Raw genomic sequence first — 25,548 nt, forward strand, 5'->3', positions numbered from 1 at the left:
ACCTGCACTTCAGAACAGTGGCTACATATGAAGTAGATCCAATCCTGTGTTTTAAATATTCTCCTTGACCTTACATTCAATTAACTATACATTCCTTATTCTCTTTGACAAGCCACTATTATACATTTTCTTAAAATCCAATAACAAGAAACAGTGTATAGTTCTGTTTTTTAATTAAAATTACTTCCACCTGAACTCATTTATCTTGTGCCCAGAAAGTAGTTTCTAGATTCAATCTTGTGATGCCATTTTCTAAAACGTTGTAGGGGTCTGGGAGTATATATGCCACCAGATCTAGAGCCCCCCTAGCTGGAAAATTATATACAGCTGAGTGCACATGTACTCCATACACTGGTGAGTCAGTCTACTTTCCCTCTCCACTCCCACTTACCCTCTCTACTGTTTGGACAGCTATATAGTGTAGTTTGAGCCATGAGACTGTAAATTATGCTATGCTTCAAAATCAAAACACTAAATTTGATCATGTGCAGCTGATACCCATACGTTTCCATAACTAGTTCTTTAAGAAGTTAGCCTAAGATTGAATTTTAGCTACATGGCTGTGCCCTCAGTTTAGTTATATTGACAAGCTGTAGGTGAATAATGGTATCACATAATCAAAGTGACATCATTTTTCACTCAAAATTACTACCAAATTCAATCTCAATAGGCCAAATTAGCAAAATTTTCCTTTTGGGGGCATGCCCCCAGACCCCCCTAGATAGAACATGCTCCTCATGCTGAGTGTGTTTCTCACACTAGTTGTATCAACTATCTTGCTACATATATAAGTGTTCATGTTAGCACCCCCCCCCCCCTTCTGAAATCCTACATCCGCCCCTGCAGTTAACTTATACTTCTTTAATTGGATATCAATGTATACCACCAAAGCATCAACCCTTTCTAGCAAATCCAGAAACGGTCCTTATTGGAAGGTGGACTTTAAATGAGATCACCATGTATCAATAAACATGTAAATGTGGTACAATCTCTTGAGAAATACCTTATTCATTATGTCTAATTCCACCATATTGCACTTACATATGTAGCCCCTCTCTACAAAATTCAAGTTACATACATGGTTGCATAAGTACAACAGACCTCCTCAAAAAGGATACCCGGGCTGTTGATAGCCATTCATGATCTCACTTTATAAAAGTATGTACATTTGGACGCAAGAAGTCTGTGGTTCCTTAAAAATGAACACTTTATCAATGGTCAAGGGAATGGGAAGAGTCACACTGTATGCAGTACAGTAGGTGCATTTACTAAGAGTTCTTTTATTATTATTAACACTTGCTTGCACCTCATGTGTGATTCATAGTACTGCATTACTAAAATTAATGATTTTTCAAAGTATTTTGCATTTACACTTTGAAGATCAATACAGGAAAATGTTAAACACGTACAAAAGTGTGGTCAACATGTTTGGGTATATGCATGAATTTATGTCTTGATCTTCAAAGTGGTCACAAATATAAAGTAATTATAAATTAATTTCACATATTGAAGTGCAAGTAATGTATGTAAGTATAGTAAAACCCTCCATTCCTAGGACCATAATAATGTGCTCATATTACAGAGGTCACAGAAATATCTTGGTTCAAAGGTATGTGCACCACTAGAGTGGGAGTATAAACAGATATCCTGGTTATCAAACTGTGCTGGTATCCCTTTTGAGGAGTTCTGATATACATAACTATGCAGCCACATACGCAACTTAAATAGGACTATGTCTGCTACAGTGGGATTCAACTTGATAAAGCTGAAGAGATGGTACAACATTCACATGATATGTTTATGGACACATGTTTATGGACACATAGTGGTCAGATTTGTAACTTAAAGTCAACCTGTCTAATAAGGACCATTTTTGGATTTGCTAGAAAGGGTTGATGCTTTGGTGTTATAACATTAATGTCCAATTAAATAAGTACAAATTAACTGCAGCATATAGGTGGTCTTTCAATACAGGTGGCCACTAATACAAGTTGCACTGTACCTAGATACCTTCACTCTGTAAGACAAACGTTGTTGTGAGTGGTTATTGGAGGTGTACACTCCCATACAGCAATAATAGACTATCCATTCCACTGCACACCACAACACAGTTCATTAGCTATATCTCTTGAGCCCATTGTGGTCCCACCACAAAAATTTTTTTATCAAACATAGACCATGGCCCAATCATTTTACAAAAGAATTTGAAGAATTTCAAACAGCCTTTTTTGAAATAAAGGATTGAAGTTTTTCAATAAAGTATTTTTGAACCATAATTAAGTAGATATCCCATAATTTAGGGATCAATGGAAGGTTGATCAACAGTCTTCAATCAGTGAAAATTGTGTTTAAAAGTATTTATACAGTGCAAAGTTACAGTCGATTTTGTAACTAGAGATGAACCAATTTTTCATGAAATATTCAAAATATTTGTGGTCATAAATCAGAAACTACGGGATGTATGGAGCTAAAAATGTGCATGAGTGATAATTAAGCACCACAGGTAGCTACTACAAACACACCAAGTTTCGTCAAAATCTGAGAGGTGACCCTAAATTCTTTGTTGATTTGACATGGAATGACCCATGTGCAACCATAGATAATATACCCTAACAGCATGTTAGGGTATAATTATCTATGGTGCAACAAATACAGCCAATGAAATTTACTCTTCGTGAAATTCAAATAATATTATGCTGTTTAAATTTCATTGGATAGTTGCTGCACATGCGCGACGTAGTCATGTATCAAGCAGCCTCAAAACTTCTGTACACTCCCACGCTGCAAAAATGGCCTATTCAGAACGCGATCGCAACTTAGAGACACAACTCCGCAGTTTAAAATTACCTGTAGTGACGAGGACAAATAAGAAAGAGCCGAAAGGAACTGGTTCTTACGCTCACGTTTACGAAGTGATGGTACACGAGACAGTTTGTGCTGCCAAAGCAATACACCCATTACTGATGAGTGAAACAAAGAAGAGCGCCTTTCTTGCCGAGTGTGTCCAGTGTAGCAGGATACTCCACCCCAATGTGGTACAGTTCCTAGGAATACACTACCCTAGTCCTGATGCACAGTTACCATGGTTAGTGATGGAGATGATGCATATCAGTCTAACTGGGTTGATCGAGAAATACGAAAAAGAAGATTTTCCATTTCATGTAAAGTTGTCCATTCTTGTGGACACCTGCCAGGGTATCCAATACCTTCACAGTCGAAATGTAATTCACCGTGATCTCTCCTCTAATAATATTTTGCTTACAAAGTACCTTGTGGCAAAAGTAGGTGATTTAGGAGTGGCTAAAGTGGTTTCCCATGACCTAGATAGGCATACACAAGCTCCAGGTACAATAGCATTTATGCCTCCAGAGGCATTATCTGCTAACCCAGTTTACGGTCCATCAATTGATGTGTTCTCTCTGGGGTGTGTATGTGTGCATATGGTGAGTTTGCAGTGGCCAACTCCATCAGACCGAGTCACTGCTGATGATGTTGTCTTGTCGGAGATTCAAAGAAGGAAAGTCTATATGGTTAATTTCACCAAGTTTCCTGGTCTGACACAGCTAGTAGAGCAATGCTTGCAGAATAGATCAAAGAAAAGACCACCAATTGGAGGCGTGTTAAAGGACTTGAAGAACGTTGACTATGATCAACACCCACATAAAGATGATAGTATCATTGAACTGTTCAAGGGTGTTAAAGACTTGGAGAATATGCTAAATCAGAAAGATCAGCAGTTAATGGCTAAAGACAATCAATTGGTTGTGAAGGATCAGCAGTTAAGGCAGAAAGATGAAGAATTGGCTCAGATAGAAAGTCAGAAAGATCAAAAGCTACAACAGAAAGATCAGGAAATGGTTCAAATTATAAGTCTAAAGGATCAAAAACTAGATCAAAGAGATGAACAGCTAAGACAAAAAGATCAAGAAATGTCTGCTAAAGACAAACAGATACATCAAAAAAATCAGCAGCTAAGACATAAAGAGCAGGAAATGGCTGAAATTGTACATCAAAAGAATTAAATACTATATCAAAAGAATCAGGAAATTTCTGAAAAAGATAAACAGCTAAAAGAAAATGGCCAACAATTAAGACATAAAGATCAGGAAATTGCTCAAAAAGATGAGCAACTAAATCAAAAAGATCAACAATTAAGACAGCAAGACCAGGAAATGGCTCAAATTGTAAGTCAAATGGATCAAAAAGTACATCAAAATGATCAACTGCAGCAAGAAATGGCTCAACTGCGAAGTCAGCAATTAACACAGAAAAATCAGGAAATGGCTCAAGATGTAAGTGGCCAGATGGATCGGCTACTAGATTCAAAAGATCAATTAAGAAAGGAAGGCCAAAAAATGGCTCAAAATGATAAACTAGAGTCAAGCAGTAAAGCACAGGAAAGTAATAATGTAAGCAGAAAAGCACAGGAAAGTAATAATGTAGGTTTGGGGAATACATGTAATAGTTGTAACATGGGTATGAGGACTTTGCCTGATATGTATTCCCAACAGCCCGAGAGCTGCAGGCCCAAGGGCTAAGGGCATATACATATCAGGCAAAAGCCCATGTTATGGATAATACGTATGTAACACTTACCATCCGTATCAAGCTGATAGGCTGCACAGGGCAAGCAATCACCCAAGTCAATACAAATGCAACCACAGACTGGATATATGTGACCCGCTGAGCGAAAACCCGACTAGTTTGCATAATTCTGTTTTTCCCATTGAAATATATTGAGTAAAAAACATGTACTACAAAGATAATTTTACGCGTGTTTTAATCGCTTCAGTAAACAGTGAAATAAGGCTCAAATTGAGATAACTGAGTGACCAATGGATGAACCTGAACCCATTAACGGCGGTAGCCGCCATATGGCGGCATGGATTTAGAAATCCACATGATTTAGCAAAGCACGCTAATTTAACCATAAAGCAGCTCCATAAGGGCCGACGCACGTGTGCTAAGATTTGTACGACCACACCCCTTTGGTTACTAGGATAAATGGTCCTTCCCGCAAAGCGATTCGCATTTTGCGCGTAAATGACATAATGGCATCCCGACTTTCCGTAACGGACGTTCTCGATACTCTTCTTGATGATGGATTCAGCAGTGATGAGAGCGACGATAATGAAGGAGAAGAGATATATGCCTACTTGGGCGAGTCTGTTCTCCGTCGAAGCGAATTGGAGGCTGAAGCTGTACTCGAACCAGTGGCAGACGCTTGGGATGCTGCTGGCGACCTGAATGAGGACAGAGATGATATTGAAGACAGGGACAATCCTTCTACTGAAGACATGAACGATCCTACTACTGAAGAGAGGGTTGATGAAGAACAGTTTGATGATGCTTCCAGCGAACAAAGTGAAGCCATCAGTAGGACAGGAAGTATTAGTGATCACAATGATAGAGATGAAAGTGTAAGTGATTTCACATAGATATGAATAGGTGACAACTAAGGTATAAATGGTTGATGATAAATATGCACTGGTGAAAAGAGATAGAATACATACAAGCATACAAATAGAAAACATACAGACAATAGATAAAAAAAATACAAGTTGTGGCTAAGTAAAATTATTTACGAGTGACTACATAATGCAAATAAATGTTTGTATTCCTTTGCAGCAATCCAGTTCAGAACACCCAAGTTCTCCCAAGCAACGACGACTTGATCCTACTGATAGTGACACTTCCGATGATGACTCCATACCAACATCACCTGATCGACCAACCCGTGCCACTACAGCAGCTCAAGGAGCAGCACGTGCACATCGACGAGGACGGGGTACAACAAGAGGTGGTGGTGGTGTAGGACCTACTGACAGTGCCAGGCGTGGACGTGGTGTACGTTGCAGTGACAGCAGAGGACGTGGTCGTGGCAGGGAGCGTAGTCGGAGTAGAACAATTAGTCTTGGTGGAGGACGTGGTCGTGGCAGAGGACGTGGTCGTGGTGCTGGTAGGGGACATGGGACCATACCTGGTGATGGAAGAGCAGCTGGAGTAACTTTTCTACCTGGAGAGTGGGAGAATATAGAGCCCACACACACTAAATTTAGCTACTCACCAACTCCTGGTCCAAATGTACGATTTCCACCAAACACAAGGCCAGTTGATTTATTTTATTTGTACTTTACTGATGATGTTTGGGACTTGCTGGTCACTGAAACCAATAGTTATGCTGCTTTGCGGTTTCCCTGTCGGCAATATGCAAGACCGTGGAAAGATGTCACCTGTGAAGAAATGAAGGCATTTATTGGAATGCTCATAATGATGGGGATCTTACACTTGCCACACCTTGACATGTACTGGCAGGTTAATGAGGAGATCCTGAGTACTCCTGGTATCTCAGAAATAATGAGTAGAGACAAGTTTCTCCAGATCTACCGTTTCCTTCATCTTGCTGATAATAGACAGCAACATCCAGCAGGGCATCCACGACATGACAAACTTTTCAAAGTGAGAAACTTGCTGAACTTGGTCACTGCCCAATGTGCTTCCAATTACACACCTCACCAGGCTGTGACTGTAGATGAGGCTATGATTCCTTTCAAGGGTCGTCTCAACTTCAAGCAATATATGAAGAACAAGCCTACAAAGTGGGGGATAAAAGTGTTTGTGTTGTGTGATGCAACAAATGGGTACATATACAGAATGCAAATATACACAGGCAAAACATGCAGTCAAACCTTGATATTGGGCTTTGTTCAAGAGTTGTACTGGAACTTATGGATGGACTTGAAGGGCATGAAGTTTACACCGACAATTATTATACCAGCCCTCGTCTGTACATGGCCCTGTATGAAGATCAGAACAACGCTTGTGGGACAGCTCGAACAAACAGAACAGGGTTTCCTAAGTCAATAATTAGAAGGACAACTGAAGATAGGGGATACTATAATTACCTATCAAATGGTCCACTCCTTGCAGCAGCATGGTATGATCGAAGATTTGTCTATTTTCTATCAACCTTTCATGAAGGAGCACACATGGAGAGACAGTCCGACGTACTAATCCTGATGGGACATCAAGTGATGTTTCTTGTCCGCCACTGCTGCCTGATTATCAGCAGTACATGCGAGGGGTGGATCGCAGTGATCAGCATATAGGATACTATAATGTGGGAAGAAGATCCTGTAAGTGGTGGAAAAGAGTTTTTGCTCACCTGATAGAATGTGCTCTTTACAATGCTTACATCTTAGAGAGGTACTCCAATCCATCACTGTATGCTGGTTATCCAAGTCGACGAAAGCGAAGTTATCTTAGCTTCCGCATTGCAGTAGTCAATCAGCTAATCGGACCTTATCGTTTCCGGCAACGAGCTGGTCGTCAGCGGAGTGGGGAGCATAGTGAAACACGACTGAACTTGAATCTTGGTCACTGGCCTATACAACAGACAAAGAAACTTGAATGTGTAGTGTGCAACATGACAAGGAACAAGCAACATCTTTCTAGAAGTGAACTGAGGCATGAAACTCGATTTAAATGTTCTTACTGTAATGTACATTTATGTGTAAGTGACGATAGGGAATGTTTCAAACTTTATCACACAAAGGTAGAATACTGGAACACTAGCTAGCCGGGGTACAACAAGAGGTGGTGGGGTAGCCGGGGTACAACAAGAGGTGGCACGGGTTGGTCGATGAGTAAGAATGTTTTTGTTTTGTTTCAGTACCATGAAGCAAACATGAGTTATGGGCATTTGTTTACGTTACGGTAAAATATTACATAAGTGTCACCATTTCTAAATTTAAACAGCCTTTTTCTTAAATGTATGAAGACAATGAGCCAAGTCCCATCTCCATAAGCTTGTTTCCTTTGTGAATTATGATCAATTAAACAATCGCCTGTAATTTTTTTCCATGTAGTCACTGTACAAATTAATAGTTGTGCACTTCCTGCTGTCTATCGCTATAACTCCACAACTATTCACCAGATAAGGCAGAAACTTTGACAGCCCATTGATTGTTCCCGCTGCATAACAAAGAAGTTATAAAAATAATTGATGAAATACAAACTAGTCAGGTTTTCACTCAGCGGGGTCACATATTATATATGCATGCCTAAAATTTCAATTATGGGTCAACAGCTAGTAAATTCTGGTTACATTCGGTTACGATGAATGGACAAATCCTAGAGATATCACGGAGAATTTCAGTTACACAAGTTTAATGTTTTAATCAGTGCTATTGAATTGTTTATGGAATAATTACAGAGTTTACTAAAGGCCTAGATTAGGTAAGCTTGCTTGTAGAGTGGTAACTTCATGATGGGGCTGTGGTCTGTATTTGGAAACGTGTGGAAATGATTGATGAATAAGCTATAGCATAGTTCTCAGTGAAGCCCAACGTTTTTCTACTTGTAGAGTAGTGAAAATAACAAAACACTCTCCGTCTGAGTGGTTTTCATGTCGAAATCCAAGTCGTGCATACTAATCATGTGAGTATTAATCGATCCCCACAATCGATTTCAGTTCTTAATGTCTATTATAATCGCTGCCCAGATGGGCATAATGTATTTTGCAGACTGGACTCGCATCACAGACTGAGCTGGAAACAGCTTCTTAACAATAATCTAAGCATTATCTACGTATCTCTTGTAATGCTGGGCACACCATTACTGAGCTACAACTGCTGGTATTACCCTTCCTCATAAGTCACGAAGGTCATGTATGCACATTAGAAAATTTGCAAAAAAAAACAAGGTGTAGTCATGTGCAGTGATAGAGGTTATTATTATTGTAGCATAGGCTCATCCCTTTGTTGCTCCATGCAGTACTGTTTTTAGTGTCATAGCCACATATATAGTCTCACACCTCCCACCTACTTAATATCAAATCAGCAAGTTTATACCAATCTGCAGTTGTGCATTCACCGTAAACTGTGTAGGAATAGCTATGCCACCCTACAAAGCTATGGTCTAACTACTGCCATGAGTTTTTAAATACTAGTATTTTAAAAATTGTTAATTTAAAAATGAAGTAGGGATCTAACTATGCAATAAAAAGTAGTGAAACAAGAGATGAATGATGGTATCACAGCATAGCTCGATGGGAAAGTCCCTACTTTGGCATTGAGCAAAATTATAGCTAATGTGCCAAAGTAGGGGCTTTCCCATTGAGCTATGCTGTAAATACTATCATTCATCTCTTGTTTCACTACTTTTTATTGCATACACCCTGTAGTTAGATCCCTACTTCATTTTTAAATGAACAATTTTTAAAATACTAGTTAGTTTAGTTTTTTGTTGTAGCACAGCTAGCTAGTTACAGCTTATTAAAGTACGTACTGTGCCAAAATTGGAAGCATATAGCTAGGCCCGTAGTAGCGTGCATAGCTTACCTTAGATCGTAGTAGCAGTAGCGTAATTTACCACTAACTTACTCCAACTTAAACAAGATCTCCCGAGGCCATCTTCATAGATTCATTCAGCCAGCTACCAGGGTTGACTCATGTAAATATTCATTTTTTCCATCAACTATTTGTATGTGGAACAGGTTACCAAGTGTCGTGGTAATATCAGAATCCTTGTCTCAATTCAAGAATAGTTTAAGTAATCTTTATAATTAATTTGTACTTTTACACTCAACTTATGAGTTGAGTGAAACAAGAGATGATAATATGAGAGATGATAATAATATATGATAATATCATCTCTTGTATATATCATCTCTCTCAATCCTTGTTTCGTCATTCTTGGTCGGATTCTAATTAGATCGATACCATACAAAACAAAAATTTGAGACAAATCTTTTGATCCTGGCGATTCGTCAAACTACAGGAAATACCCTTTAAACCACCGTAACTACCTGAGGAAGACACGAATTTGTCCAAAACTTTCTGGAGACCCTTAACGTGTTACCAGCCTTCCCCATCCCAGCCTACACTGGACGTTTCTCTCCTCCTTTGGACGACAGAATGAGAAACGTAAAAATCGAGGCCATAAAAATTTCAAATACAAACTCCTCCCATGTTTTCCCCCCGATTAGCTTCAAACTCGCTAGACCAACTACCTGTCCAAATCAATGTGTCATAAGGTGGTTTTCGTGTCTATCATTACGTGCTAACCTTGGTTGCGAGATAATTATCACTGTCAATGGCCATTACAAGTTTACGATATGCTTATATACATTCATTAAAGTATTTTAATGCAGGTGACTGCTCTAATACACTGTTTTGATGATGATGTAAAGAAGCATCATGGCCAACCTGTATGTTGTATTTTTGGTTGGTCATTCTTGTTCCTGCTTTCCGCTCCTGTTTTCCTAGCTATAGTATTCTACTTACCCGGGAAGACTCACTGAAATGTTTAGCTGCATTCCTGTCAAAACCACAAACAAACAACTGTGGTGTTATGTAGGGCTGAGTGATACTACCGTTTTAGCGATATATCACGATATTTTGAAAGTATCGATATCGCGATATTTTGTTATTAACTATCATGATACCATGCCTGTACATTATTGTCATTAAAAATCCATTTGTTATGCTGTACTAGGCTCCAGAATCCTTAAGTCATAACCTGGTTACCCCTGCAGAGAGGTGTGAACACCATAACATAACTTCAAAGCATGTGTTACAATAACTGTTACTGTAAACAAGGATGATAGTGGCTAGTTTGATGCTACTTTTAAAGACTTCCTGTAGGAATACTGAGGAATACACTATGTAGCACCAGCTATGATTGACATATTTGTAAGTATCGTGAACTATTCAGTATCGTGAATAGTGGCTTTAGTATCGATCGTGATACTAAAATGGCAGTATCGCTCAGCCCTAGTGTTATGTGCATTTTCCTTAACTCCCAAGTTATTATAACCCAACCCAGGTTCAAGGTCATAAGTTTTTTAAACCAGGTGTACACCCACAGCTTCTTTCCACACCCACGTGAGCAAAACTTTGCTCATTAAAAATTACTTTTATGTAAGAAATAAAGATCGTGTCTAAACTTCAGGGCAGGTATAAGCTTTGGTTTAAGACGATTAATATGTGCTGGTTTGAAATATGGGTGAAGCGAGTTTATATCACTGAGGACACAGCAGTGAAAGCCTTTCCCCATGGGCTCTACAGGCATTAAACAGTCGAAAAATAACACAGTCGGCTTCCTAGGCCACCAAGTATGCTGAATTCCTTCGAGTTGAAAAGCCCATAAACACACAACCAAAAGTTAAGAGCAGCTTTGAGGCTTTGCCTCCAGGAGAATTTGCTTAAGAAAATGCTATAGACAAACTTCTGTGCAGTGTTAGTGGGTTAAGATGGTTTGTTCAAGGTATGCTTCCTTAGCAGTGCATAGCAACGTAATTACAGAATTATGAAATATTCATCAATTTACAAAGTACAAATTCTGTATGTAGCAACAAACAGAACCCAAAATACAATGTTAATTAATTCTATTTAGGTTGCTTGCTGCATGACGCCTGGTTTTTAGAAGTAGCACAACATCAACTTGTATTACACTTTCAAGAAGCTATTATATGCTTTATGCCAAGGCTGTTCTTTCATAACTCAAATTAAACGGGTTAAAGAGCACATTGTGAACAACTTTCCTGATGGGCTATATGGGCATATTACAACCAAAAAAAAACAGTGTAATACGCTTCTTAGAATACCAGAAATTATGAATTCCTTTTAAAAGAAAGGGGCATGTTACATACTTACACGAAAATAAATGAAGGGCATCCTTGAGGCTTTCTTTAAACAATTCACATGGGAAATACGATAGACACACTATAAAACAGTTGAGAAGATACTTCTGTGATTAATTTACGATTTAAAGTGGTTTGTTAGAAAATAGGGCTGTACCGATACCACATTTTACATTCGATACCGATATCTGATATTTATTGTCTTTACGATACAGGTTTCTAATGAACTGATATCAAGACACACGGTAGTGTGTCGTGCGGCCCAAGAAGTCGGCGCGCCACACCGTGAGTATATATTAACAGGAAGAAAGAAAATGCAATTTTCACACCTATGTAGCTCTGTGATCCCTTATCCGATTGGAACCAAATTTGCTAGAGACGTGCCGCCCAGTTAGGTGAGTCTACATACCAAATTTGAAGAAAATCGCTCTGGCCATTTCCGAGATACGAGCGAACAAACTTTCGTTTTAATTTCTTCGTTTTTTTTCTTCATCTTCATTTTGCGCACTTCGCAAAATTCGCTATAAAACACGAATGCGTGCTCAGATTGGGCTGACATCCGGCACACTTAAAGGGCTCATTAAGGCGGATCTCCGTACCAACTTTGGTAGAAATCCGATGAACATTCACGGAGTTATGACCGATTATTTGCGTAAAATAAGGTCGAAGGTCTGTCACGCCTACAGGGTAAACCCCTTGGAGGAATCAGTTGAAAATTGATATGTAGATGGAGCAACCATCGTAGGAGTGCCTTTTTGTAGTTTGAAAGGAATCGGGATAAAGACCATGGAGATATGACACAAAACCCAACCTGTGTCAAAATTACGCGATCGATTTTTATAAAAAACTATTAGTTTTCGTGTCTACCAGGCAAACCGCTTAGAGCAATGAGCTGAAAATCAGTATGTAGCTGGAATAATCATCATAGAAAGTACTTGCAGTAGTACAGAAGAATCGGATTACAAATCACTGAGTTATGATCCGAAAGGCAACTACGTGCAGCAAATGCGAGATCGAGATACTCTAATAGAACAGTCACCTTAATAAAGCATTCAGCTGCATTTATAATTTACCCAGTTATATTACATTGCAAGTTATTCTGTAGGGAATTCAGCTACAAACAAGTCACCCTGTAGTCAGATCAGCTAGAAGAAGGTACCTAATAGAGAGTTCAGCTACAAAGAAGCCATCATGCAGAGAGTTCAGCTCAAATAAATCACCCTGTAGAGAATTCAGCTACAAACAAATTGCCCTGTAGAGAGATCAGCTAGAACAAGTTACCTTGTAGAGAGTTCAGTTACAAAGAAACAATCATGCAAAGAGTTTAGCTGCAAACAAATCACCCAGTAGAAAGTTCCGCTATGAACAGATCACACTGTAGAGAGTTCAGTTAGAAACAAGTCATCCTGTAGAGAGTATAGCTAGAAGAAGTTACACTGTAGAGAGTTCAGCTACAAAGAAATTACCATGTAGAGAGTTCAGCTGCAAACAAATCGCCCTGTAGAGAATTCAGCTACAAACAAATTACCCTGTAGAAAGATCAGCTAGAAGAAGTTACCTTGTAGAGAGTTCAGCTACAAACAAATCACCCTGTAGAGAGTTCAGCTAGAAACAAGTCACCCTGTAGAGAGATCAGCTAGAAACAAGCCACCCATAGAGAGTTCAGCTACAAAGAAACTACCATGTAGAGAGTTCAGCTGCAAACAAATCACCCTGTAGAGAATTCAGCTACAAACAAATTACCCTGTAGAAAGATCAGCTAGAAGAAGTTACCTTGTAGAGAGTTCAGCTACAAACAAATCACCCTGTAGAGAGTTCAGCTACAAACAAGTCACCCTGTACAGAGGTCAGCTAGAAACAAGCCACCCGTAGAGAGTTCAGCTAGAAGAAGTTACATTGTAGAGAGTTCAGCTACAAAGAAACTACCATGTAGAGAGTTCAGCTGCAAACAAATCACCCTGTAGAGAATTCAGCTACAAACAAATCACCCTGTAGAAAGATCAGCTAGAAGAAGTTACCTTGTAGAGAGTTCAGCTACAAACAAATCACCCTGTAGAGAGTTCAGCTACAAACAAGTCATCCGGTAGAGAGATCAGCTAGAAGGATCACCTTGCAGAGAGGTCAGCTACTAAGAAATCACCCTGCTTCATCTTTTCTTCTTCCTGTAGTAAAGAAAAAATGATAGGTTAAAAAGCCCTAAAGCCGGCCATAGGCCGGCTTTGGGGTATACAAATACCAAAAGAAGTGAAGTCTGATCCAAAACAGCCAAGCTGTAAAAAAAGAGTGCGGCCCTGAGAAAGGCTATGGTGAAAAAAGATGAAAGTGCAAGCGGCACAAAATTCACCTGAATTGTCGTTATTAAAATTTTTACCATTAACCTACCATCACAGCCATTTCTTGGCCGCCACCTTGGATTTCACATCTTTTTTCACCATAGCCTTTCTCAGGGCCGCACTCTTTTTTTTACAGCTTGGCTGTTTTGGATTAGATCATATATACAGCTGATACTTCACAGTCGAACCGATATGCATTACAGCGTAATAAAGTATGTAGCACAATCACTATGTTTGTGTTAAATGATATGCTTTTCAACAAAGTAATCCTTTATTTTTTGGTACATATGACTGTTCACAAAAGGTTTTTATCCAGACTTGTCTGTTTTTGTCAGAGCAAATCACAGAACAAAAAATCAACCAAGAAAAAGCAAAAAAAAAACCTGTCTAATCTGGGATTTGAACCCAAGCTAACTCCTGCTAGGTAAGAAATTAACCATTTGTCAACTAAGTCACTTTGGGCAGTAAGACACTTTTCGTGCTACTTTTAATAGTGCATAATAACTCAAGTAAAATATCTGTATTGTAGACTTGCAATTGACCAATACCAATACTCGTAATATCGGTCCGATACTGATATAGTATCATATCAGTACAGCCCTAATACAAAATATATCAATGGTCAGAATTGTGGCAACTCAAATTGAATCCACAGAAATGTGAGAGTATTTTAAGTGATCTCACCAACTGGTAAATACCATTTTAATGACCAACTAATTCCATCCGAATCAGTAGTTCAGTACTAGAGGATTTACATAAATTCTCATTTGAATTGGAATTTGATTTATCAAGACACATGGTATTGTGTCGTGTGGCCAAGAAAGCCGGCGCACCACACTGTGAGTATATTTACAGGAAGAAACAAAACGCAGTACACAGGCCAAGAAAGCCGGCGCACCACACCATGAGTATATTTACAGGAAGAAACAAAATGCGGTTTTCACGCATACGTAGCTCCATGCTCCATTCTCAAATTGGAATCATTTTTATACTGCAAATGCCCTCCACCGTAAGAACCACACATACCAAATTTGAGCAAGTTTTGCTTACTGCAATCTTGAAATATAAGCCTTCAACATTCGGCTTAATGTCTTCGTTTTTTTCTTTCTTCTTTGTTTAGGGAGCTCGGGGGGCTTAGATTATTCTTTTCACACACTTTACAAAAATGCAAATCTGTAGCTCAATTGTCTTACACTTTAAGAACATATTGCGGCACAATCACGTACCAAGTTTGGTGCAAATCTGATTAATATTCATAGAGCTATGGGTGGTTATTTGCGTTACAACTTGTCACACCTACAGGGTAAATCACTTATGAGAATAACTTAAATTGGTGTGCATATAGCCATCATAGCTCAAACCTTTTGTGGTTTAAAGAAATCACATTGACAGCTACAGAGTTGCAAGGCAAAAACCAAACAATTGTAAATCGCAGGGTCAAAATACTCTAATAGAACAGTCACTGCATGGTAAAAAAGTTGCATAAAAAATGTCAAAAAAAGTTACTGACCAACGTTTGAACCAGGGATCTCCATACTGAACACCCAAATCCTTAACCACTGAACCACTGCTATCACGGCTGATCATCTCACTTTATTTCTACTTTATAAATGAAATTTCTAGCTACAATCTACTATTTCATAGATCGACCAATGGAAAATTTAGATTGTTCTAGAATATTCTACAAAAATTATGAAAGGATGGCCAAGTACAGCCAGTGTCGGCGGGCGACATACTCGTTTTACAGAACCAGAAAATGTCGTTTTCATGCATCCGTTGCAGCCTTTTTACAGGTGAGACCTGGCCTTCGATATGCAACAGCTAACAATGAGGATGAAGACGTTTATGTTTCAGGATTCTGGGGAGGTAAGCAAACATCTGAAGCATTTTTTATGTCAAAGTTAAGGCTATTGCACCTTCATATCGTGGTAGCTACCCAAGTAGCTATCCTCACCGTAGTTTATTGACATTTTGAACATGAGAAACAACGGAGGTATGAAAAATGAAATTGAGATGTTTTCTTTTACTCCACTTGTATTTTCAACATTAAGGGGTGGTGTGGGTCATGCTGCTCAGTGCTGTATTTTACAGAAGACTTGCTCTCCTTGTCTCTTTTCAGAAGGAGTAGTGTCATATAGTTCTGTGATGTCGGGGTGGTGGCAAGGGGTGCTGGTTAGTAACCCTGGGAATAATAACAAAAGATCTAACAAAAAAGTTTTCATGTACCTGTAGCTCCATAGTGCTTGAATGGTATAAGTAATCATTTTTGCAGTGGAAGCTTCCTCAGGGTAGGGCATCTTCCATTCCTAGTTTGAGTTGAATCTGCCCAGCTATCATTGGGGTATACGCACCTTTAAAATTCATCTTATTTCAGTTCTTCATATTATAGCAACGCTGTCTTCGATGATTCCTCTAGTAAAGGGAAAAAAGTTGAAAGGAATTACCAAGGTCAACCCATAGGCTGGCCTTGGAACTTACAATTGCAAAAAGAGGTGATATCCGCACAAAAACAGCCACGCTGTGAAAAAAGGTGTGGCCTTAAGCCTGAGTGAAAAAAGTTGTGAAACCAAAGGTGGCAGCCAAAAATGGCTGCAATGATGTTATTGCTAATAATTTTAATATTGGCTGTGGCTGTTTTTGTGTGGATTGTTTATCCTCTAGGTAATTGGCATAAGCCGTTCTTCCTTACCAGAGCAACTAAGTACACAACACACAGTGCAAAACACAAACAAATTATACAAAACAAATTTAAAAATAAAAAATGGACAAAAAAAATACATATAATAACTACACAACATAGGACACGTAGCTACAAATGTAACACTCATAATTACTTAGTGCTCTTGTTAAGTACATATCAGCAAAAGCCTCCTGTTAAGACGCACTTGTTTTGCAAATCCAGCATCTACTAATAAAGATGCCGCCTACAATTGCCTTGTTAGGCCCTTATTGGAATATGCTGCACCTGTATGGTATTTATTATTCTGCCCCAGAGACTCTGCTCAACCGAAAGCAATTCAGCAACGAGCTGTACGCTGGGTGTATACTAGCAGATGGAATCCTCATGCCTGTAATTGTTCCAAATCTTCTACCTCTTATCTACAGGACCTAAGATGGCCTTCACTGTATAATCATCGGTTGTACTTGGCTATAGCTCAAGTATACGTGAAATTCTACATAACAGAGTCTCTATTCCATTTAATTCACATTTTAAGTTTTCTAACAATTGTTAGAAAATGGTATAGATAAAACTCTTTGATTTTTGGGAGATAATGAGGTCTTTAAAATCCAATAGAGACCTCTGGAGAGGTTCTCTAAAATGATTAGAGCCTCCTACCTCCAGTTGAGAGAGTCAACACACACAACGCACCTCACTATTGATCACTGGTGTGCTGAGTAGCATTGCAGATCTCACAATTGATCACTAATCTGCTATGCCTCCCTCAGGAGCAAAGCAGATCAAGTGGGCTTTCTTTTATATACAACAATGTGACTAGTATAAATACACCCACACCATTTTCTAAGTCAGTTAGAGACCACCCAGTCAAGTCTGTGGCTTTAAAAAACTTTGGCTTTGCCTCGAGTTTTTAAAATCACAAAGATTCTTGTGGTACTGTAGGTCTCTAACTATAGACCATATTCCAAATGACGTCACACAGATTTTCTATTTGGGGGATTCCTATATTTTCGGGTATTATCACCAATGGCGATCGAGATTTCGAAGATTGATATAGAGGCTAACAAACTAGATATCGAGGTGAAATTACCAGGTTTGGTTATTACAGCAAAGAAACAATAGTTTTTCTTCTAAACTTTGAAAACCAGCTGAAAATTTCTAACCCTGCTTTAGAGAATAGATTTTATACCCTTATAACTGTACCTTTTAGTTTTAGGTCAGTATCTTCTTCCAGGATTGAATAGCGATTTAAACCCCATTGGAACTCTCACTCGAAAATGTTAGAATACCCCAAACTAGCTGCAGCCATTTTATTCGTGATGTCATTTGGAATACAGTCTATTACTACTAGATCCCATTTATTGTCACTTGCCACATCATCTTCCACCATCAATGCACATTGTTGTTCATTATTATAAATTTTCCTGCAGAAGTTTTTGCAAATAACCAAATCAATCCCTTTCTGGCTGGCACTTTATCATTTTCTGTTTAACTAACTGACTTCATTTATTTTTGTCTTGTTCTTCTATAGGTATTGTTGTTTGTTATGTTCTGTTGTAAGTTTATTAATTTTATGGTTGTTAGTTTTGTACTTGTACCTGTATGTGTATGTCTCTGTAAGGGGAGCATGTTGCAGGCTTTGCCTTTTGTATAATTATAACCCTTGTTTTTTGGACATAAATTGACAATCTAAGTTAGAGTTACACTTCCTTAGCAGTGCATTGCAACATAATTAATATAATTTATGAAATACCGTATGCTGAATTACACTATTTACAAATCTAATTAAAGTAGGGACTTTCCCATTGAACTATGCTGTAGTATATACCATGTATCATTCATCTCTTGTTTCACTACTTTTATTGCATAAATCCCTACTTCATTTTAAAATTAAACTTGTGACTGTTCTACTACCCGAATATCTTACATGACTATTGCATTAGAGTGACTGTGTTGTATTAGAGTATACCTCGAGTCAGCCAAGGGGTGTGTAGCTAGCTAGACCAATAAGGGCTGGGGTGAGGTCATCTTGTCTACTGATAAGTAAATAGCTAGATTGTTAAGAGTTGCATGTAATCTCCGTACTCTATTGCTATTAGTCCACCTATATAGATATTTATTTTGATCAGCATGGTCGCAAACCTATTGCGGACGGGATCCCAATCACGAAGTTGCAGATATCTAGCTAGTATATCTCTTCTATAGTAGTGCCGGGACTGAAGCACTTCTAAAATGCAGCCCTGAAATAATTTTGTGGCGTCTGAATATGCTGCTGAAAAAAGTAGAAAATTAATGCCTTGATATGGATTTGTTGGATGAAGAAGAAGACAAACAGCCTGATTGAAGATAAAAGAAAAGACGAGGCGTAGAGGGTCTACACTCATTGGAACCCCAAAAGGCACATCTCACTGGTGAGTTTGTTATTGTGGCATAAAATGGTGGTTGTGTGCTGCTTCGTTTGGCCGACTGTGGTGAGGTAGTGAGGCAGTGAGATTAAAATTCAAGTTTTGGCGATTTTTAAAAATTCTGTATCTGACCACCTGTAAGTGTTTTGTTATATATTATATATATTATCTAATCAAAAACAGCCAAGCTGTAAAAAAAGATGCGGCCCCCATAAAGGCCATGGTGAAAAAAGATGTGAAATCCAAGGTGGCGGCCAAGAAATGGCTGTGATGGTAGGTTAATGGTTACATTTTAATAACAACAATTCAGGTGAATTTGGTGCCAAGACCAAGCGGCACAAAATTCACCTGAATTGCCGTTATTAAAATGTAACCATTAACCTACCATCACAGCCATTTCTTGGCCGCCACCTTGGATTTCACATCTTTTTTCACCATGGCCTTTATGGGGGCCGCACCTTTTTTTACAGCTTGGCTGTTTTTGATTAGATATCACTTCTTTTTGTATTTGTATACTGCAAAGCCAGCCTATGGCTGGCTTTGGCGCTTTTTTAACCCATGTGTTTTTTTCTTTACCACAGGAAGAAGAAAAGAACTTAAAGAAGAATTTTAGTACTTCAATTATTTTTGATTTTATTAGTAATTATACAAATTATATACATATATTTATTACATGCTCATTATTCCCCACAGGATTTTTTTTGCAGCTGATCTCTCTACTGGGTGACTTGAAATGTAGCTGAACTATATACAGGATGGTTTCTTTGTAGCTGAACTCTCTGTAACAGGTGATTTGTTTGCAGCTAAACTCTCTACATGGTGGTGTCTTTATAGCCGAACTCTCTACATGATGGTTTCTTTGTAGCTGAACTCTCTATAAGGTGACTTCGTCTAGCTGAACTCTTTACAGGGTGATTTTTTTGTAGCTGAACTCTCTGCAGGGTGATTTGTTTGCAGCTGAACTCTCTACATGATGGTTTCTTTGTAGCTGAACTCTCTACAAGGTGACTTTGTCCAGTTGATCTCTCTACGGGGTGATTTGTTTCTAGCTGAACTCTCTACAGGTGAATTGTTTGCAGCTAAACTCTCTACATGGTGGTTTCTTTGTAGCTGAACTCTCTACAAGGTAACTTCTTCTCTACAGGGTGATTTGTTGTAGTTGAATTCTCTACTAGGTGGTTTGTATGAGGCTGAACTCTCTACATGGCGGTTTCTTTGTAGCTGAACTCTACAGAGTGATTTGTTTGCAGCTGAACTCTCTACATGATGGTTTCTTTGTAACTGAACACTCTACAAGGTGACTTCTTCTAGCATGATCTTTCTACAGGGTGAATTGTTGTAGCTGAACTATCTACAAGGTAACTTCTTCTAGCTGATCTCTATACAGGGTAATTTGTTTGTAGTTGAATTCTGTACAGGTGGTTTCTTTGTAGCTGAACTCTGTACATGATGGTTTCTTTGTAGCTAAACTCTTTACAAGGTGACTTCTTCTAGCTGAACTCTCTACGGGGTAATTTCTTTGTAGCTGAACTCTCTATATGATGGTTTCTTTGTAAATGAACTCTCTACAAGGCGAATTCTTCTACCTGATCTCTCTACAGGGTGATTTGTTTGTAACTGAACTCTGTACAAGTACGTTTTTGTGGGTGATCTCACTGCAGGTTGATTTGTTTGTAGCTGAACTCACTAAAGGGTGATTTTGCTTGTAGCTGAACTCCTTGCATTGTATCTAGTTTCTAGCTGATCTCTCTACAGGGTGATTTGTTTGTAGCTGATCTCTCTACAAGTTGATTTGTGTGTAGCTGATCTTTCTACTGGTTGATTTGTTTGTAGCCGATCTCTCTACAGGGTAATTTGTTTGTAGCTGAACTCTGTACAAGGTGCTTTTTTGTAGGTGATCTCACTGCAGGTTGATTTGTTTGTAGCTGAACTCACTAAAGGGTGATTTGCTTGTAGCTGAACTCCTTACATTGTGTCCAGTTTCTAGCTGATCTCTCTACAGAGTGATTTGTTTGTAGCTGAACTCTCTATAAGGTGATTTATTTGTAGCTGAACTCCTTACATTGTGTGTAGTTTCTAGCTGATCTCTCTACAGGGTTATTTGTTTGTAATTGATCTCTCTACAAGTTGATTTGTGTGTAGCTGATCTCTCTGCAGGTTGATTTGTTTGTAGCCGATCTCTCTATAGGGTAATTTGTTTGTAGCTGAACTCTCTATAAGGTGATTTGTTTGTAGTTGATCTCTCTGCAGGTTGATTTGTTTTAGCTGAACTCTCTAGAGGCTGATTTGTTTGTAGCCGATCTCTCTACAGGGTAATTTGTTTGTAGCTGAACTCTCTACAAGTTGATTTGTTTGTAGCCGATCTCTCTACAGGGCAATTTGTTTGTAGCTGATCTCTCTACAGGGTGATTTTTTTGTAGCTGACCTCTCTTCAGGGTGATTTGTTTCTAGCTGATCTCTCTACAGGGTGATTTTTTGTAGCTGACCTCTCTTCAGGGTGATTTGTTTCTAGCTGATTGCTCTAGCTGATTGCTCTACAGGTTGATTTGTTTGTAGATGAACTCTCTACAGGGTAATTTGCTTGTAGCTGAACTCCTTACTTTGTGTCTAGTTTGTAGCTGATCTCTCTACAGGGTGATTTGTTTGTAGCTGAACTCCTTACATTGTGTGTAGTTTCTAGCTGATCTCTCTACAGGGTGATTTGTTTGTAGCTGATCTCTCTACAAGTTGATTTGTGTGCATATAGCTGATCTCTCTGCAGGTTGATTTGTTTGTAGCCGATCTCTCTACAGGTAATCTGTTTGTAGCTTAACTCTCTATAAGGTGATTTGTTTGTAGCTGATCTCTCTGCAGGTTGATTTGTTTTAGCTGAACTCTCTACAGGGTGATTGCTTGTAGCTGAACTCCTTACATTGTGTCTAGTTTCTAGTTGATGTCTCTACAGAGTGATTTTTTGTAGCTGAACTCTCTTCAGGGTGGTTTGTTTCTAGCTGATCTCTCTACAGGTAGATTTGTGTTGATTTGTTCATTGCTGATCGCTCTAAAGGTAATTGATTTGTTGCAGTTGAACACCCTGCAAAGTGTTTTGTTTGTAGCTGATCACTCTAAAGGGTAATTTGTTTGTAGCTGAACTCTCTCCACAGTGACTTGTGTGTAGCAGAATTCTGTGTAACTGAATTCTCTAGAGAGTGACTTAATTGTAGCTGAATTCTCTACACAGTGCATGACTTGTTTATAGCTGAACTTTCTTCAGTGTGACTTGTAATGTTCTGAATCTCTATAGTGGTATATTTGCTTAACTCTCCACATGGTGACTGTCTTCTTGCTGAACTGTCTATAAGATTAACTGTTTGCAGCTGAACTCCCTACAGAATAACTTGTGATGTAATAAAATTCTATAATGGAGTAAATAAATTAGCCGAATGCTCTATTAGGGTGACTGTTCTATTAGAGTATCTCGATCTCGCATTTGCTACACGGAGTTGGCTTTCGAATCATAACTCAGTGGTTTGTAATCCGATTCTTCTGTACTACTGCAAGGACTTTCTATGAAGATTATTCAGCTATACACCGATTTTCAGCTCATTGCTCTAAGCGGTTTGCCTAGTAGGCGTGAAAACTAATACTTTTTTATTCATAAAAATCGATCGCGTAATTGTGACACAGGTTGGGTTTTGTGTCATATCTCCGTGGACTTTATCTCGATTCCTTTCAAACCACCAAAAGGCACTCCTACGATGGTTACTCCATCTACATAGCAATTTTCAACTCATTCCATGAAGCGGTTTACCCTGTAGGCGTGACAACAAATCGATCTTGTTTTACGCGAACAATCGGTCATAACTCCTGAACCATTCATCGGATTTGTACCAAATTTGATGCTAGGATTCGCCTTTGGACTCCCTGTCTGTGTGCCAAATTTCAAGGCGATCGGAGCACGCGTTTGCTTGTTATAGCAATTTTTGCAAGTGTGCGAAAAGACGAAGAAGAAGAAGAAATAAAATAAAAAACAAAGAAAAAAAAACGAAACTTTGGCAGCTTGTATCTCGGAAATGGCTGGAGCGATTCCCTTCAAATTTGGAATGTAGACTCCCTTGGCTGGCGGGCAACTGTGTAGCAAATTTGGTTCCAATCAGATAAGTGATCACCGAGATACAAATGTGTGAAAATGACGTTTTCGTTCTTCCTGTCAATATACTCACGGTGTGGCGCGCCGGCTTCTTGGGCCGCACGACACACTACCGTGTGTCTTGATATGGACTAGTAATATTCCTTAAACATAATCTTCGTCTCGTAAAATGTCTCTAGGATTATTTTTAAAGACAGAATTTTGGATAGCACCTGAAATTAAATGGTACTACTGTACCGTTTGATAGCATAAATATAAACTAAAATTATATACATGGTTTATTAATTACCTATTTAGTTAGAATGGAATAGTATTAACTGCATGGGTGCCTGCTTTAATTTGTTTTACTTTTAAAACCCTTTTAGTGCACTTTTTTGTTTTCTGTGCATAAGCTTGTCTTGCAAATATTTTTAAAACCAGGCACATGCCTACTGGTTAGTATGAAGAAGACTACGAGCAGATTGAAAATAAAAGGAGAGACATGGCACAGAAGGCAAGCACTCATCAGAACCCCAAAAGGCACATGCCACTGGTGAGTTTGTTATTTGGGGGGGGGGGGGGGGGGGGGAATGGTGGTTATGCGATGCGTCATTTAGCATCTAGCCTTACGACCATGGTCAGGCAGGCAGCCAGATCAAATAGGGTTGGAAGATGTTATTTAAAATTCAGTATTAGTGCTTATATGTTGTTTTTGTAGATTTAATGCTTAATACCATACCTGTTTCACTGCCCATACAAAAGTCTCAATAGTAGCAGTGAAATTTATTCCGTATTTCACTGGTAGCAGTGAAAAAGTTGTAAATGCAATTTCATTGGTAGAATTTATGTTAACAATGTAGAGCCAATTAGTGTTTACGCATGTTTAGTACATAGTGACAAATTGCGTACATAGCAATCCTAATGCACAGCATGCGTATATGCAGCGAGTATGGTATTAACTGGGAATAGCATGGGTAGCAGTGAAATTTTGGATAAATACCACTCTTGCTGTATTGGAATGGGGATAAATTTCACAAGGCAAAGCCGAGTGAAATTTACCATTTCCAATACAACACTCATGGTATTTATCCCAAATTTCACTGCTACCCATGCTATTACTAGTACATATTCAACTTTAAAGATTATTCCGTAAAGGTACTTTTTGCCCCTTAAGATGTTTCTATGATGATTTTTAGAGGTGGCAATTTGGCAGGCACTGCTCAGTATTGGGGTGATCCCTACTTAAACAGTGCTGCTGTACTGTTTGTACTAGTAATAGCATGGGTAGCAGTGAAATTTGGGATAAATATCACAAGTGTTGTATTGGAAATGGGGATAAATTTCACGAGGCGAAGCCGAGTGAAATTTACCATTTCCAATACAACAAGAGTGGTATTTATCCCAAATTTCACTGCTACCCATGCTATTCCCAGTTAATACCATACTCACTGCATATGCTGCATTAGCTTTGCTATGTACGCAATTTGTCACTATGTACCTCGCTATGTACTAAACACGCGTCGACACTAATTGGCACTACATTGTTAACATAAATTCTAGCCAATGAAATTGCAATTACAACTTTTTCACTGCTGTCAGTGAAATACGGGATAAATTTCACTGCTACTATTGAGACTTTTGTACGGGCAGTGAAACAGGTATGGTATTAGATAAAGAAATTTGATTGTAGGAGGCAAGAGTTCTATTGTTTTACCAAGGATCTCTAAGGTAGATTTAGGGAAAGGCCACACTGCCCAGAAATTTTTCATAGTGTTGCTCACTGAACATAGCTAGGCACCTTAGACATAATTCAAACATTTTGATGCAGTTTATGACTGTGTATATATAATATAATAAATCTGTGTCTAGCAAATTGCTACCCATATAGGCATAGCACAAGGGGCTCTACATTTATACTCTAATAGAACAGTCATATACTCAGTCAAGAGTAGCATATTTATAATACCCTTTATCAGTTTAAACAGCTAAAACGCCTGTTCTAAATTGAGTTACTGACTCTATCCACACCCTAGTTAATGTGACTAGAAAATTAACTCTCAGAGATCATCCACCTGCACATCACACACCAGTAATATCCAGTTATGTTTAAGCATTTTGCATGCTTGTGCTTTAGGATGTCATGGTATTAATCTGTTTTGTAGCTCCATAATATTTGAACATTCAATAAAATTTTTCAACTAAATTTCATCCAAAATTGCCACTTTCATCTAATATCTACGGTGAAATTGCTGTAGTGCTGTTATTTTGTCTTGTGGAGGCTTTTGGCAAACATTAGTGTGCCATCATAAAGAGATCTTGTATTGCTTTTTAAAGCCATCAAATCACCCATCTGAAAACTTGCAACTTCCCTCACAGCCCAA

The 25,548-nt window shown here is 38.6% G+C and overlaps 2 protein-coding genes across 2 annotated transcripts; both read left to right on the forward strand.

Moving 5' to 3' along the window:
* The first annotated feature begins 2,790 nt into the window (after positions 1-2,790).
* LOC136264757 (golgin subfamily A member 6-like protein 7) lies at positions 2,791-4,538 on the forward strand. Its single transcript, XM_066059528.1, has 3 exons — positions 2,791-4,004; positions 4,068-4,439; positions 4,512-4,538. The coding sequence occupies exons 1-3, from the start codon at positions 2,916-2,918 to the stop codon at positions 4,536-4,538; spliced, it is 1,488 nt and encodes a 495-aa protein (XP_065915600.1). The 5' UTR covers positions 2,791-2,915.
* A 424-nt stretch (positions 4,539-4,962) lies between these two features.
* LOC136264387 (chimeric ERCC6-PGBD3 protein-like) lies at positions 4,963-7,576 on the forward strand. The gene is made up of 2 exons (XM_066059117.1): positions 4,963-5,420; positions 5,629-7,576. The coding sequence occupies exons 1-2, from the start codon at positions 5,052-5,054 to the stop codon at positions 6,865-6,867; spliced, it is 1,608 nt and encodes a 535-aa protein (XP_065915189.1). The 5' UTR covers positions 4,963-5,051; the 3' UTR covers positions 6,868-7,576.
* Positions 7,577-25,548: the final 17,972 nt, after the last annotated feature.

Source organism: Dysidea avara, chromosome 8 (genome assembly GCF_963678975.1).
Source record: "Dysidea avara chromosome 8, odDysAvar1.4, whole genome shotgun sequence".
Classification (NCBI taxonomy): domain Eukaryota; kingdom Metazoa; phylum Porifera; class Demospongiae; order Dictyoceratida; family Dysideidae; genus Dysidea; species Dysidea avara.

Bases quoted from the DNA above. Each gene is read 5' to 3' on its own strand.
- LOC136264757 (XM_066059528.1), top strand. From the start codon at position 2,916: ATGGTACACGAGACAGTTTGTGCTGCCAAAGCAATACACCCATTACTG. The intron at 4,005-4,067 runs GTACATCAAAAG...AAAGATAAACAG, and splicing joins AGCAGGAAATGGCTGAAATT to CTAAAAGAAAATGGCCAACA. The intron at 4,440-4,511 runs GTAGGTTTGGGG...TATTCCCAACAG, and splicing joins AAGCACAGGAAAGTAATAAT to CCCGAGAGCTGCAGGCCCAA.
- LOC136264387 (XM_066059117.1), top strand. From the start codon at position 5,052: ATGGCATCCCGACTTTCCGTAACGGACGTTCTCGATACTCTTCTTGAT. The intron at 5,421-5,628 runs GTAAGTGATTTC...ATTCCTTTGCAG, and splicing joins ACAATGATAGAGATGAAAGT to CAATCCAGTTCAGAACACCC.